Raw genomic sequence first — 14,316 nt, 5'->3', positions numbered from 1 at the left:
AACTTATCCCCCCTCTTACTTTGAACTCGTGATCCCTAATAATGGAGTCCCTCACTCTGGGAAAAACAGCTTCTTGCTATCCACACAGTCTATACCTCTCATGATTTTGTAGACCCCCCCCCCCCACCAACCTCTGTCTTTCTAATGAAATTAATCCTAATCTACTCAATCTCTCTTCATAGCTAGCACCCTCCATATCAGGCAACATCCTTATGAACCTCCTCCATACCCTCTCCAAGGCATCCACATCCTTTTGGTAATGTGGCGACCAGAACTGTATGCAGTATTCCAAATGTGGCCGAACCAAAGTCCTATACACCTGTAACATGACCTGCCAACTCTTGTACTCACTACCCCGTCCGATGAAGGAAAGCATACCGTATGCCTTCTTGATCACTTCATTGATCTGCGTTGCCAACTTCAGGGTATAATGGACCTGATCCCCCAGATCTCTCTGTACATCAATTTTCCCTAGGGCTTTTCCATTTACCATACAAGTCACTCTTGAATTGGATCTTCCAAAATCCATCACCTCACATTTGCCTGGATTTGCCCAACTCTCTAATCTATCTATATTCCGCTGCATTCTCTGACAGTCCCCTTCACTATCTGCTACTCCACCAATCTTAGCATCATCTGCAACCTTGCTAATCAGACCACCAAACCTACACGAGAAGACCTTCTAACCCCCCCCCCCCCAAACTGTGCAGAAATCAAAGGCCAGCTGACAGAAGCATAAAGATGTATTCACGACACAAATACACAACGGATCTAGTGCATACCGAAAGGGGGTGGGAGGCCATTCAAGTCCACAGTCTCTCCTCTGCCCAGTGCTTCAAGAATAGGATCAAATTTCTGGTTTGAACAGAAGGAATGAGCTGTTAATGGACACAAGTTAAATCAACATTTTCTGGACTGCCTCCAATTGAGAGAAAGGCAAAACAGGAACCATGCTGGAGCACCAGACTATCATCTCCCTTTCCCATCCTACAAATACTACTCAAGGACACAGGAATAGGAGTCTGACATTCAACTGGATTGTGTCTGAACTGCAATACACACCGCCATATCCCTCCTTGCTTTGGTAAGCCTGAACACCTTGACCTAATAAAAAGTAACTTTCATCTTTTCAACTTGCTTTTTTTGGTGAACTTTGCTCAAATCAATAGTTAAGGTGCTTATAATAACAGAATGGAACTTTTTCCATTTCATATGCTTGGTCCCAAAATTCCCTGATGTTTGGGAGTAAATCAGTGTTTTTTCCCCATTACATTAACCATGTGTCCAGTGGTTTCTCAACAAGAGGGGCTGGTTACTTTGCTAGTTCTACAGTAGTTTTGTGCTTTGGGTCAATTTTAAAGGGAAGCTGAGATTTGCAAAATATACATCCTTTAACATCAAAAGCCATAAAACTAGTCTCGGCTGTTGAACCCAAATTGGTTTGTCTACTGAAGGATGGACCAGCCATTATGTCTCAACACAGTAAAAACTGATTTGTCAACAAATTCACAAACCATTTACAACATGCCTGAACTAATGCTTTGAGAAGTGCAGTTTCAGGTCTCCCCACCTTACCATCACTCCACGAGCCCAGTTTCTACAGTCAGCTTGAATGAAAGGATTGCCACAGCTTGGCATTAATCTTACCTTACTTATTCGGTATAACTTTGTTGCAAGCTCAGTGTCGCCGCTGCGTTTGGCTTGAAGGGCTGCCAGTTTGTACTCTCGCTGTCTGCCCATTACTGTTTCTTTCATGCTTGAATTCAATGATACTAAAACAGAGAAATCAAAGCTACACATAAGCAGAATAGTAGTTTCCTGTATTCTTTCAGAAAAGCATCCAATAACAATAGAACCACTGAGCTACATGAAAGTAGTTGGGGTCAGTTCTCAGTTAATTGGCTGAGAATTGGAGGTTCAAAAAGAACTATATAAATTGGTTCACCTCCTCACGCTGTCCACTTGTATACCTGAGAGGATATCAGTGCTGGATTCTCTTTAAACCTGTACAGCCTTCAAACTTAAAGGGGATATTCATCCCACCATTCTAGCCAAAAGCAATTCCATGTGCTCTCTAAATCAAATAGCTTGTTAAACGTACAAACCTGCAATTTGCACCAGAGAGTCAGATTTCCACAGTGTGAAACAGACCCTTTGGTCCCATTTGCCAGCACTTGACCCATGTCACTCTAAACTCTATGTATTCATGTACACATTCAGATACCTTTTAAATGTTGTAATTGTAACAGCTTCCACCACCGCCTCTGCCAGCTCATTCCATACACGCACCAGCCTCTGCATGAACAACTCTCAGGTCCTTTTTAAATCTTTCTCCTCTCATCTTAAACCTATGCCCTCCAGTTATGGACTTCCTACCTGGAGAAAAGACTTGGGCTATTTATCCCATCCATGCCTCTCATTTTATAAACCTCTACAAGGTCTCCACTCAGACTCCGATGCTCCTGAGAAAATAGATTAGATTAGATTACTTACAGTGTGGAAACAGGCCCTTCGGCCCAACAAGTCCACACCGACCCGCCAAAGCGTAACCCACCCATACCGCTACATTTACCCCTTTACCTAACACTACGGGAAATTTAGCATGGCCAATTCACCTGACTTGCACATCTTTGTGACTGTGGGAGGAAACCGGAGCCCCCGGAGGAAACCCACGCAGACACGGGGAGAACGTGCAAACTCCACACAGTCAGTCGCCTGAGTCGGGAATTGAACCCGGGTCTCTGGCGCTGCGAGGCAGCAGTGCTAACCACTGTGCCACCGTGCCGCCCACTAAAATAGCTCCAACCTATTCAACCTCTCCCTACAGCTCAAACCCTCTAAACCCTGGCAACATTCTTGTACATTTTTTCTGCATCCTTTCATGTTTAACAACATCTTTCATATAGTAGGGGAACCAGTACACACAATTGAACGCAGTATTCCAAAAGTGGCCTAAGATTTTAGTATTGACCTAAAGATGACATTTCAGGGCATGTCTATAAAAGAAATTCAAGAACAAAGAGCTAACATTACGCTGCAGTTTCCTTAATCTTTGCAACAATCCCCACTGCTTTTTATTAACATGGGTCTTCCTCCTCAATGGACCAGATAATACAACTTTCGTCCATTTATGTCGGTTTAAACGAACTGAAAATTTCATGGCTAACATCTTTGATCTAGCAAAATGCAGCATTCCATTTTCATGTTTCATCTTGTGCTTTACAAATAACTTGTTTAAATTCTCATGGAGCTCTTGACAATCTATTTTCAAATGCACTTTAATAGCAATAAGAAAGAGGTACATTAAAATTAAAAAAAGGCTCCAATGATCATGTTTTCTCAAATATATTGCATCCAAGGGTTGATCTGACATTTTCAAACTTTCACTTTCAAATGGGAAGGTAATTAAGGAAAGACAAATTAAGATGCAAACCCCGCATTTAAGGATCCCCGCATCACCTTAATTAACAAAAACGTATTCCAGTTAATCTCCTCATAAGACGAGACCTCAGTGCCAAGTTGACTGATGGATACCCACTGGCTAGGACAACAGGGAGAATGGCGCTATTAAGCTTTGAACTCGTGTTATGAAGTTCAAGGTGTGTACTGTACCTTTAAGAGCTTTCAAGCATCTGTGTATATGACTAGATGGCAGTCTCAGAGTGTACCAGAAAATTTAAAATGTGTAACATTTGACTGTGAAATGGATACCTGAGTTTTGGTTCCTGTTTTGACAACAATTTGAATGTAACCAATCGAATTTAAATTATGCCCTAGGATACGAACACCCAATCAAGTTTGAATATATTGTTTTGCCAACATCAAATCAATGAGCTGATCTGATGTTGAGGAGTCTAAGAATGCGGACATTTTGACAATTGGTCAGACGGCAACAAGTGATACTCCTAGAGAGCTAATTGCCCATCTTAATATGATGCTCTCAAAGAAATTAGTAAAAACTTTCGATCAAAGGTACCTTTTCATGTGAAACATACTCGCAGCCAGAGGAGGAGTGAAGACACAGAAGACGACAGCAACGGTGTGGTTTTGAAATTAAGTTGATGTAATTTTAATAAGTATCCTTTTGGAACAGCATATTGTTATAGAGTTGGAAGCATATAGTAAGCAGCAGGCCCTGATAACATCCTGCCAACAGTACTGAAGATGCGTGCTCCAGAACTTGCCTCTCCCTTAGCCAAGCTCTTCCAATATAGTTACTAAACTGGCATCAAATGGAAAACAGCCCAGGTGTGTCCTGTACACAAAAAGCAGGACAAATCCAACCCAACCAATTACCGCCCAGCAGTCTACTCTCCATCGTCAGTAAAGTGATGGAAGGGGTCATCAACAGTGCTATCAAGCAGCACCTGCTCAGCAATAACCTGCTCAGTGACACCCAGTTTGGGCTTCGCCAGGGCCACTCAGCTCCTGATCTCATTTACAGCCTTGGTTCAAATATGGACAAAAGAGGTGAATTCCAGAGGTGAGGAGAGAGTGACAGCCCTTGACATAAAGGTCGCATTTGACCGAGTATGGCATCAAGGAGCCCTGGCAAAACTGGAATCAATGGGTATCAGGGGCAAACACTCCCCTGGTTACAGTCATACCCTAGGCAAAGAAAGATGGTTGCGGTTGTGGAGGGTCAGTCATCTTAGCTCCAGGAGTCTCTGCAGGAGTCTCTCAGGGCAGTGTCCTAGGCCTAACAATCTTCAGCTGCTTCATCAATGACCTTTCTACAGTCACAAGGTCAGAAGTGGGGATGTTCGCCGACGATGCACAGTGTTCAGCACCATTCGCGAGTCCTTGCTCAAATGCAACAAGATCTGGACAATATCCAGGTTTGGGCCAACAAGTGGCCAGACAATGACCATCACCAATAAGAGACACTCTAACCACCACCCCTTGACATTCAACAGTATTACCATCACAGAAAGCCCCCGTCAACATCCTTGGGGTTACCATTGACCAGAAACTCAACTGGACTCACCACATAAACACAGTTGCTACAAGAGCAGGTCAGAGACTAGGGATACTGCAGTGAGTAACTCATCTCCTGACACCCCGACGTCTATCCACCATCACCAAGGCAGAAGTCAGCAGTGAGATGGAATACTTGCCTGAATGGATGCAGCTCCAACACTCAAGAGGCTTGACACCATCCAGAACAAAGCAACCTGCTTGATTGGCACCACATCTACAAAGATTCAATTCCTCACCCACCGGCGCTCAGTGCACACTGTTGCTACTATCTACAAAGTGCACTGCAGAAATTCACTAAAGATTCTTAGACAGCACCTTCCAAACCCACGACCACTTCCATCTTGAAGTACAATGGGAACAGGTACTCGGGAACACCACCACCTGCAAGTTCCCCTCCAAGCTACTCACCACCCTAGCTTGAAACTATACTGCTGTTCCTTCAGCGTCGTTGGGTCACAATCCTGGAAATCCCTCCCTACCAGCATTGTGGATCAACCCACAGCAAGTGTACTGCAGCGATTCAAGAAAGCAGTTCACCCCCATCTTCTCAAAGGGCAAGTAAGGATGGGCTATCAATGCTGACCAGCTAGTGACACCCAAATCCCACAAATGTAGTTAACTCAGCCACATTAGGGGCATTTAAACAATCCTTGGATAAGCATATGGATGGTGATGGGATAGCGTAGGGGGACGAGCTGAGAATAGTTTACAGATCGGCGCAACATCGAGGGCCGAAGGACCTGTTCTGCGCCGTATTGTTCAATGTTCTAACACTCAAGAAACTCAACACCATCCAGGACAAAGCAACGGCACAGTGGTTCAGTGGTTAGCACTGTTGCCTCACAGTGCCAGGGACCCAGGTTTGATTCCAGCCTTGGGCAACTGTCGGTGTGGAGTTTGCACATTCGCCCTAAGTCTGCGTGGGTTTCCTCCAGATACTCCGGTTTTCTCCCACAGTCCAAAGATGTGCAGGTTAGATGAATTGGCTAAGCTAAATTGCCCAAAGTGTGAGGTGCATTAGTCAGAGGGAAATGGGTCTGGGTGGGTTACTCTTCGGAGGGTCTGTGTGGACTTGTTGCGTGGAAGGGCCTGTTTCCACACTGTAGGGAATCTAATCTAATCTAATGAATAAAAAAAGAGAAAGGGGGGGTCTTAGAGTTGTAAATAGCTGTTGTTTAATGTTCACTTTTAGAGTTAAAAAATAAATTGATGTTTTTATTTTAAATAGTGGAATTTGGGAGTTCTCTGTCACTCATTTAACAGATTACAAAGTCAGGCATGTTTTTCTGGGTGTTTGGTTTAATTAACACAGGGGTTCACCGCCGTGTCGTAACACTTGTGCCCTGGGACATTTTACTCCCACTGGAGAAGGTACACAATTTCATGTTTCTTTCAAGAAAAAAAAACAGCACCTCCATTAGTGCATCACTCCCTGAGCTGCGGAGAGCCAGCCTGACAAAATCTGACACAGGTTTGAAATCTCAGCCTGTTGACTGAAAAGCAGGCAAAGTCAAATTTGTCAGCTTAAAGGGGAAAAAAAAAGACCCTCCAGAGATAGAAAACTTGCACAATGCAAACAATCCTACCTGCTCTGTTATCAGACACGGGGGTAGCTGCCTCCATTTTGGCAGGCACTGGCACTTCCACATGCATGTTTGGTCTTTTGACTGAAGGAGGTGGAGCAACCTCAGATACAGACATCTTTGGTTTGGGTAGTAAAGGAGGGGGTGCAGACTGTGCTGCCGGCACTGGATGTTCGCTGGGCACAGCCAAGTCAATTAAGACAGATCGGTCTTCTGTTAAAGGTGCTGATGTCCCAGAGGCGAATGGGGTCGTTGAGGCATTACTACTTTTGCCAGAAGCCACTGGGGGTGGGATGTCCTCTTCATTAATCTGCTTTCCCTTCTTCAGCGATGTAAGCATGGACTGCAAAGTCTGAAGAAAAATGTCAGAATAAAAAAAAAATTAGGGAAATGAAAGGAAATATATTTTTCTGATTATGAGCAAGGAAGGTCTAAATCCTTGAATATCAATTTCAAGACAGTAAAAGTTTAACACACTACCAACAGGCAAAAGGTGGGACCTACTTCATAAAATGGAAGGCATAATCTGTGTTGGCATTTCAATGCAATAGCAAAGGGATATTGCATTCAATATTCAAGCAGAATCACACCACCTGGTATGTGTATTCAATTTGATGACCCAGGAGGGAATTATTGATGCATTATTTGGAAAACTGAAAAACACAGTTCTTGGGGTCCACACCTGCAATCACAGCCAACTCCCGAATTCCTACCAGCCAAGTAAAATTACAAATACGATAAAGCCAAATGACTTCTAATTATAGTGGATAGTCAGACAGAGCTAACTCAGCAAAACCCGGATCAGGCATGTACCATTTACACAGTTCCTCAGCCAGTGGATACATTAAATACGCAAGAATGTTTTTTCCAACCTTAAGGCCACGTTCATATCTCCGAACTTTAGAGCTCTCGCCAGACTGTTTGGCATTGTCGATCGCAGATCTGTACATGTCAATCCGCTCCACCAGAGTGCCTTCTAATCCGCCAGTAACTGCAGGCGTCATATTGGACTACAGTTAAAAACAAACAGATTGCATTAGAGTCAAACTGAACGGCACCTACAAAGAAAAACATCATCATGGATTTAAATAGCAAGTTAATTTTAAACCCCAAAGTGAAGAAAACAGTAATGCTTAAATTTGTCATGATTAGTGACAAAACTAGCAAATTCTTGAAGATACCAAACTAACTTAGCTGGAGGCAGTGGCTTAGTGGCAATGTCACTACACCGTCAATCAAGGACCTCAGGCTAATGTTTTAGATACAGGGGTTCAAATCACACCAAAGCAGCTGGTGAAATCTGAAGTAAGCGAAAGATTTGTCATGAAGAAGCTTAATTAATAGCAACCATGTAACCACTATTGACAGCTGTGAAAAACTATCCAGTTCACTAATGTTCTTTAGGGAAGGAAATCTGTCGTCTTCGCTTTACCTGGCCTACTGGTGACTGCAGACCCACAATGCCTTGCTTTTCACTGCCCTCGGGTCAATTAGGAATGATCAATAAATGCTGGCCTAGCCATGAACAAAGTTCTAAAAAGTTGGTGCTTTGTTGACTGAACTGATTGGCCATATCAGATACAGGACAGGGATTCTTATTTAAAAAAATAGCTCTGGAACCTTGTTCTAAATTCAGGCAATTTCTGGGATGATTATGTCTCTGACAGCCAAGTACTCTTCATTTGACTCAATGGGCATCCCTATATTAAGTCAGCTATCAAATTTGGTACAGTGCACATCATTTAGCACTTTGTCCACAAAAGGTAAAAACTGCCTGCCAAACAGAGGTCACTTTAAACAACGAAGAGAAGAAGTCTTTCAATTTGAATGCATAATTTCCAATTAAGACGGTGTTTACGATGGCACTGGTGCAGTCCTGGATTTGAGTCACCAGACCGAAAGTGTTAACTGATTTCTCTCGACAGATATTGCCAGACCTGCTGAGCTTCTCCAGCAATTTCGGGTTTTTTTTGTCGTTGCTCAAAATCTATTGGTGTCTTCTCTAAAAGATGAAAACACCATTGAAATTAAGCACCAAAATAAATATTGTTTGGTCCAGCAATCTTCTGAAACATTTAGTCAATTAGTTATCTTCTTTATTTTCAAATGCCAGGATTAATTATTGAAGCAATGACAGATCTGCACTGCAATATATTCCATTTCTTAATAATTCATCATGCAAAATAAAACTTATCTTGTCTTTTCCTTTAGAGTTTGAACTAATCTAAACACAGTGGTGTACTCCACTCCCAAATATGGCAGCATTATTACACAGACCATTAAATAAAACTCTCAAACAAGAGAGACTATAGTCCCTTCTTGAAACATCACGTAAATAATATCTGGAGATAAATCCTGGGGGGATTGGCAGTCCATGAGGGGAATGCATCTTTTTTCAGAAGGAAAGTAACGAGACAAACAAAGTACACCAATTACAGTGCCAACAACAGCATTAACAGCGAGAAACAAAATCAATCGCTTTTCTTAAATGTGCAGTGGCATGAGGCCATAAACTTACCTGTGGAAGAGAGTCAGACGTGAGTTTACTTTCTACAGGGGAAGGCACATTCTTGTTCTGTCTATCCTCCTCAAGCACCTCATTCAGTTCAGCCTAGAAAAGCAAAACTTTAAATCAGAACAATGTCAAGATATAATAGTTAAAAATCACACATCACCAGGTTATAGTCCAACAGGTTTAATTGGAAGCACACTCTCCTTCGGAGCGACACTCCTTCGTCAGGTGATAGTGGAGGGCTCAATCCTAACACACAGAATTTATAGCAAAAATAATAGCATTATTTTAAACACAAGACAAACACCCTATCCACAAACATTACAGAATGACAAGTGCAAGGGACTTTTAATATCAGCAAAGAGAAGAATTTGGAGAGTAGAACTTGGAAAACAAGAAGGTTTCACCCTGGTGGGGGAAAGAGAAAGGCAGAGAAGGACAAAGAGGAGATGGGCTGGATGCAGGGGGTGGTTTGTATTGATTTAGAAAAGTGTGTTTAAGTGCGACATGGCAAGCTAAGCACAGCACGATCCCACAAAAACACTGCTAATTATAGATAGCTCATTTGAGAGATTTAGGTTGAAAAACAAAGATTGGTCAGCAGTCTGGTACTTCTTCAAAAGGTGATATTGAAACCTTACTACCCTTCAGAAGGGTTCTCATTTTAACATCCCAAAGAAGGCACCAGAAAGGAACAGCACACCCCCAGTGGAGGGTGTTACAGTGGAGTGGGTAACCCAGATTGGGTATTCAAATGTCAGCAGTGGGATCTGAATTTGTGGTCTTCTGGCTCCACAGTGAGAATGGTATCACCAAGTCAAGGCTACTGAACTGACAGCAATCATGCTTTTGACTGTGCATCAGTAATACCTGGAACAACAATGTGCTTGTGACAAGCAGAAAGAGGATGACAGTAGACAGAAGTAAACCAAGTGCTTACTGAAGGAGCAAGATGACAAGCAGTTTTTGGAATAGCGAGCAACAGAATAATAGTTTTGCAGTGGGATTGGAAATGGGTACCAAGGTGTAAAACAGATTATATTGGCACACCAATGCTGGATCTTTCAACTTCTACCTGCATTCACTAATAGTGCTGTATGTAGAGTTGCAGTAGGAAGTCTCTTCAATTGAAATGGTTGCAATTCTGTGTTACAAAAATGTTTGGCAGCAATATGCATAAATCAAAATGCGAACAAATTAGCCTTACTATAAATAGAAGTAAGTATTAAATATAGTCTTAGACATGTAAAGTATGCTCGCTGTTAGCTCTGACTACAAGCAGGACTGTAAAGCAGCATTTAATAGAAAAATATTGTTTTACGTTTTGAGCAGGTCACACAAGTGAGGTCAAGATTAGAGTGGTGCTGGAAAAGCACAGCAGGTCAGGCAGCATCCGAGGAGCAGGAAAATCAACATTTCGGGCAAAAGCCCTTCACCAGTGAGGTGTCAGGTTTAGTCTGTGAAAGCTTCTATATGTAAACATGAAATCCGACGCTCCATTTAAATGCTGAATACACAACAGGTTCACTGAATTCTCCAATTCTCTGGTAACATCAAATGTGGGCATTGCAGTCTCATATGCTTCACATTACAAAAGACTTAAAGGTCTGAATCTAGACATTTACTAGTTTCAATGTTAGGAATAGAATCAAGAATGATGTAGTGATTGTAATGAGGTCAGCCAGGTGGAACCCTTATAAATGGGGTTCCCTGATTGGTCCAGATTAACAGCCCCAATCAGGGTGTCCTGGCTGACAGATATAAAGAAGGGTTTAGAATGTCTGACACTGAGAGTTGGCTCTAAGGGGGCTGGCCCAGTGTCAAGGACCTTCCATGCATAAATAAAGTGTGACTTGGTGACAGGATACCAGCCTCTTGTGGGGTTATTTCAAATGGGATCCCATGACTAAAGCAAGGGCTCCTCGAAAAGTATAGTTGCTGTCTCAAACATCAGTGCTGGCACTGAATATTGGTGACATGTTGAGTGGTATAGGTATTTAGGTCATAAAACTCCATGATTCTCCCAATTACCCACCAAGCTAAAGACAGTGAAATCAGTGAATATTTTAAAAGATTTTCAAAGCTATTTACCATCAAGTCTGCATCATCATCCACATCACCATCATCATCATCATCTTCGGCTTCTTCATCAAGGTCCTTCATGCACAGAGCAGCCATTCTCTCAATATCTTCCATAGGGAGTGGGACTACAGAAACAGAAGGCTTGTCAGGACTATACACTTTTATTCTGAATAACCTCGAGTGGCTTTTCCACTCCCTACTCAAGAAGCATGATGGCGATAATACCACTTTTGAACTCACTCCTTGTGCTTATGGGAGCAGGGTTTAAATCTAAAAGGTGCATAGAAATTCTAGCCTATATAATAATATATTTGGAGTAGCTTTAGCATTTTCATTTAGGAATTCAATTAAGAGGAAATTCTAAATGCAAAGCATTCTTAATCCCACACACGCCGACTCTCTAAGCTGCTTCTTAAGCCGAGCTTCTGAACAAAGGCTTGGTCATCTGTCCTACTATCCACCTGTGTGGCTTTGTATCAAATATTCTTTGATAACGCTCCTTTGAAGATACCTTGGGATGAACTGCAACAACAAAGACAGCAGATCAATGCAGGTTACTACTTTTGTAAATTAGCAGAATCAAAATGGCTGCTGAGGGAAAAGAAAACTACATAGGTGTATTTCCCAAGTTTGCCTTTAAAAAGTATTAATTGCAGCCCCACAGTTTATTCAACAGATGGATCCGGTGGGGACAAAAGGTACGCCCCAGTTGGCAGCAGCAGTACTATTCCGTGAGAAAGCTCCAGGGGGATTGTTGAGCATTCCAGCAAAACCAAGGCTCGACATTGCATCAAATCTCACTTGGTTACCTGGTGATCAGGTCAAGAGAGATGTATTTCCATATTTCAAATATGCTAAGTTTAATCAGCAAGCAGCAGTTTTGCCCAATTCCAAGAAGTTTAAAAGGAATAATAGAAGAGGTGAAGGAACAAGGAGCCTGACTGTCTTCTTCATCAGGAAATAATCTCTTGAGAATCGAGGGCATTTAAAAATAAGAAACTGGAAGTAAATTATAGCATGTGATGGAAATGATTGTAATGAACAAAGCTAAGTAGGGATCGATTAATCAGTACATGTTTGCACAACCATACGGAGTATCCTGTACATACACCACAAGTGAAAACGGTTCAAGCTCAGGACTTCTCTGAACACAAGGCTAAGATTCTACTCATTTGAAAGAGAGAAAAATACTTGGGATTTATAAAGCAGCATTCATGTCCTGAAGGACCTCTTAGCCAAAGGGACATGTTGAAGTCTCATTAAATTGTAGTGTGGAAAATACAGCAACTGAATTGTGTACAGGAAGATCCCACAAAGAGCCATGACGTAAGTGACAATTGCAGGGTGGATGGGCAAGTTCTGGTCATGCGCGTCGATGTGGACTTGTTGGGCCGAAGGGCCTGTTTCCACAGAAAGCCATCATCTTCTCCCCAAACATGAACTACACTACCATCACTCAAGTCCCATATAGTCAACAGGTTTGGCAGCATCAATGGAGTGAAAATGCCACCCTGCTTTCTCACCAGAGTTGCTGCGAGACCTACTGAGTTTCCCCAGCAATTTCTGTTGTTGTTTCTGATTTCCAATATCTGCAGACCTTGTGTCCCCGCTATCTCTCCTGAGTCAACATCAGCCAAAATTTAACTGGACCACACAGAGCATCAATGGTCATCAGAACAGGGCAAAGTCTGGATACTCTGATGTGCATGTCCTTTTCCATCGCAACAAAGCTCACAACAGTGACAGAATTCTTATTTGTTTCTTCTATGAATGAGGACAGCTGCACTCAGATCGGAGCAGATTGGTTCATTAATTCAAATGGAATCCTTTATCACAGTACAGAATGGGAGCAAACTGAATCATCTCCAGCAAACTACTTGTACAGCACAACACTACTTTGTAACCACCCATCACTCAAAAGCCCAAAATCTCATGAGGACACCATCAGCTCCAAACCTCAACATTCTAATTTGGACCTATATTACTGCTCTTTCACTTTGGCTGGATCAATATCCTGCCACTCTAACACATTAAAACATCACCATTGCCATGACAGTTTCAGCAGTTCAGGTAGACATCCTGGGGGATGGGGTTTTAGAGTGTGTGGAGCTAATTCAGCGTATGTGAAGAATATCTGAAATGCTTTCATGAAGTTAAATGCAGGACTTCCTTTCCAGATGTCCGGTGAAACATTCGCTGATCAGTGCAGAGGTCTGACCCAAAAACAACTGGGCATTTACTTAATATTCCTAACATAGCAAAATTACCCAATGGGCTTTATAGGGATTTTCAAAAAAAAAACAAAAGGCTGCAATGAGGTTAGGATAGATGGCCAAAACTGTGGTCAAAGAGATAGGTTTTAAATTGTCTTTAAAAAGACAGAGCAATGTTTGGGGGAGGAATCCAAAAGCCTTGACAAGCAGAAGGTAGCCACCAATGAAGCCATTAAAAATCAGTGATGCTCAAGAGGGTGGAACTGGTGGAGCACGGATATCTCAGCAGTGTTGTTGCGAATTAAAGAAATAGGGTGGGATTTTAAAATCAAAAGGCTGCTTACTTGGATGCAACATCGGTTAATATGTGCCACAGCAGTGTGCAAAGAGCTAGAATATATCCAGTGGAGGTTTGCAACCTATTGACATTTGAGTTAAGGTTTCTAAATGCTGTCAAGATTCAGTTACAAGAAGATAACACAAAGCTCATGAGTATTAAAGGAGAAAGAACGTATGCCTTTTAAAAATAATTCAGACTAGATTCTATTTGGAATAATCATGGGTGTAAACTATCCACAGCTCCTTACAGATTCTTCACTAACTTATTAATCCCAATCTAACATTTGTTACTTGTCTCTAAACTCTTGGAGGTTACTACTGCCAAAAATCAAGGGAAGATGCAGTGAAGGTGACAGATGACATACCTTTTCCTTTAGGTTTTCCTCTGCTAGCTGGTTTTTCTCCAGTAATTTCTGCCAGTTCAGCTTCCAAGTCAGCATCACTCTCATCACCATTTATATCCATCATCATACTGTCATCAGGTGAGAAGTCTACCAGCAACCCAAGCTGTGAAGACAAAGATCATTAAACTCAAGGGCAATGTAAACAATAACAGTAACTCTATATAATGACTTCATGGAAAGTCTGCAATTACTGGGATAATTTA

The 14,316-nt window shown here is 42.1% G+C and overlaps 1 protein-coding gene across 1 annotated transcript in view; it reads right to left on the bottom strand.

Annotated features, from left to right (window-relative positions):
* Positions 1-14,316, bottom strand: part of cc2d1a (coiled-coil and C2 domain containing 1A) — a 79,563-nt gene that overhangs the window by 59,961 nt on the left and 5,286 nt on the right. The window contains exons 2-8 of the mRNA XM_043694794.1: positions 14,075-14,216; positions 11,167-11,282; positions 9,082-9,174; positions 7,436-7,573; positions 6,567-6,915; positions 1,648-1,772; positions 783-855 (exon numbers count right to left, since the gene is read on the bottom strand). Of these exons, the coding sequence (XP_043550729.1) occupies positions 783-855; positions 1,648-1,772; positions 6,567-6,915; positions 7,436-7,573; positions 9,082-9,174; positions 11,167-11,282; positions 14,075-14,216 (1,036 nt within the window). The remainder of the gene's footprint in view (positions 1-782; positions 856-1,647; positions 1,773-6,566; positions 6,916-7,435; positions 7,574-9,081; positions 9,175-11,166; positions 11,283-14,074; positions 14,217-14,316) is intronic.

This window comes from Chiloscyllium plagiosum, chromosome 8, assembly GCF_004010195.1.
Source record: "Chiloscyllium plagiosum isolate BGI_BamShark_2017 chromosome 8, ASM401019v2, whole genome shotgun sequence".
Taxonomy (NCBI): Eukaryota; Metazoa; Chordata; class Chondrichthyes; order Orectolobiformes; family Hemiscylliidae; genus Chiloscyllium; species Chiloscyllium plagiosum.
Note: the sequence above shows the minus strand (reverse complement) of the source record. Positions and strands in the feature narration are given on the sequence as shown.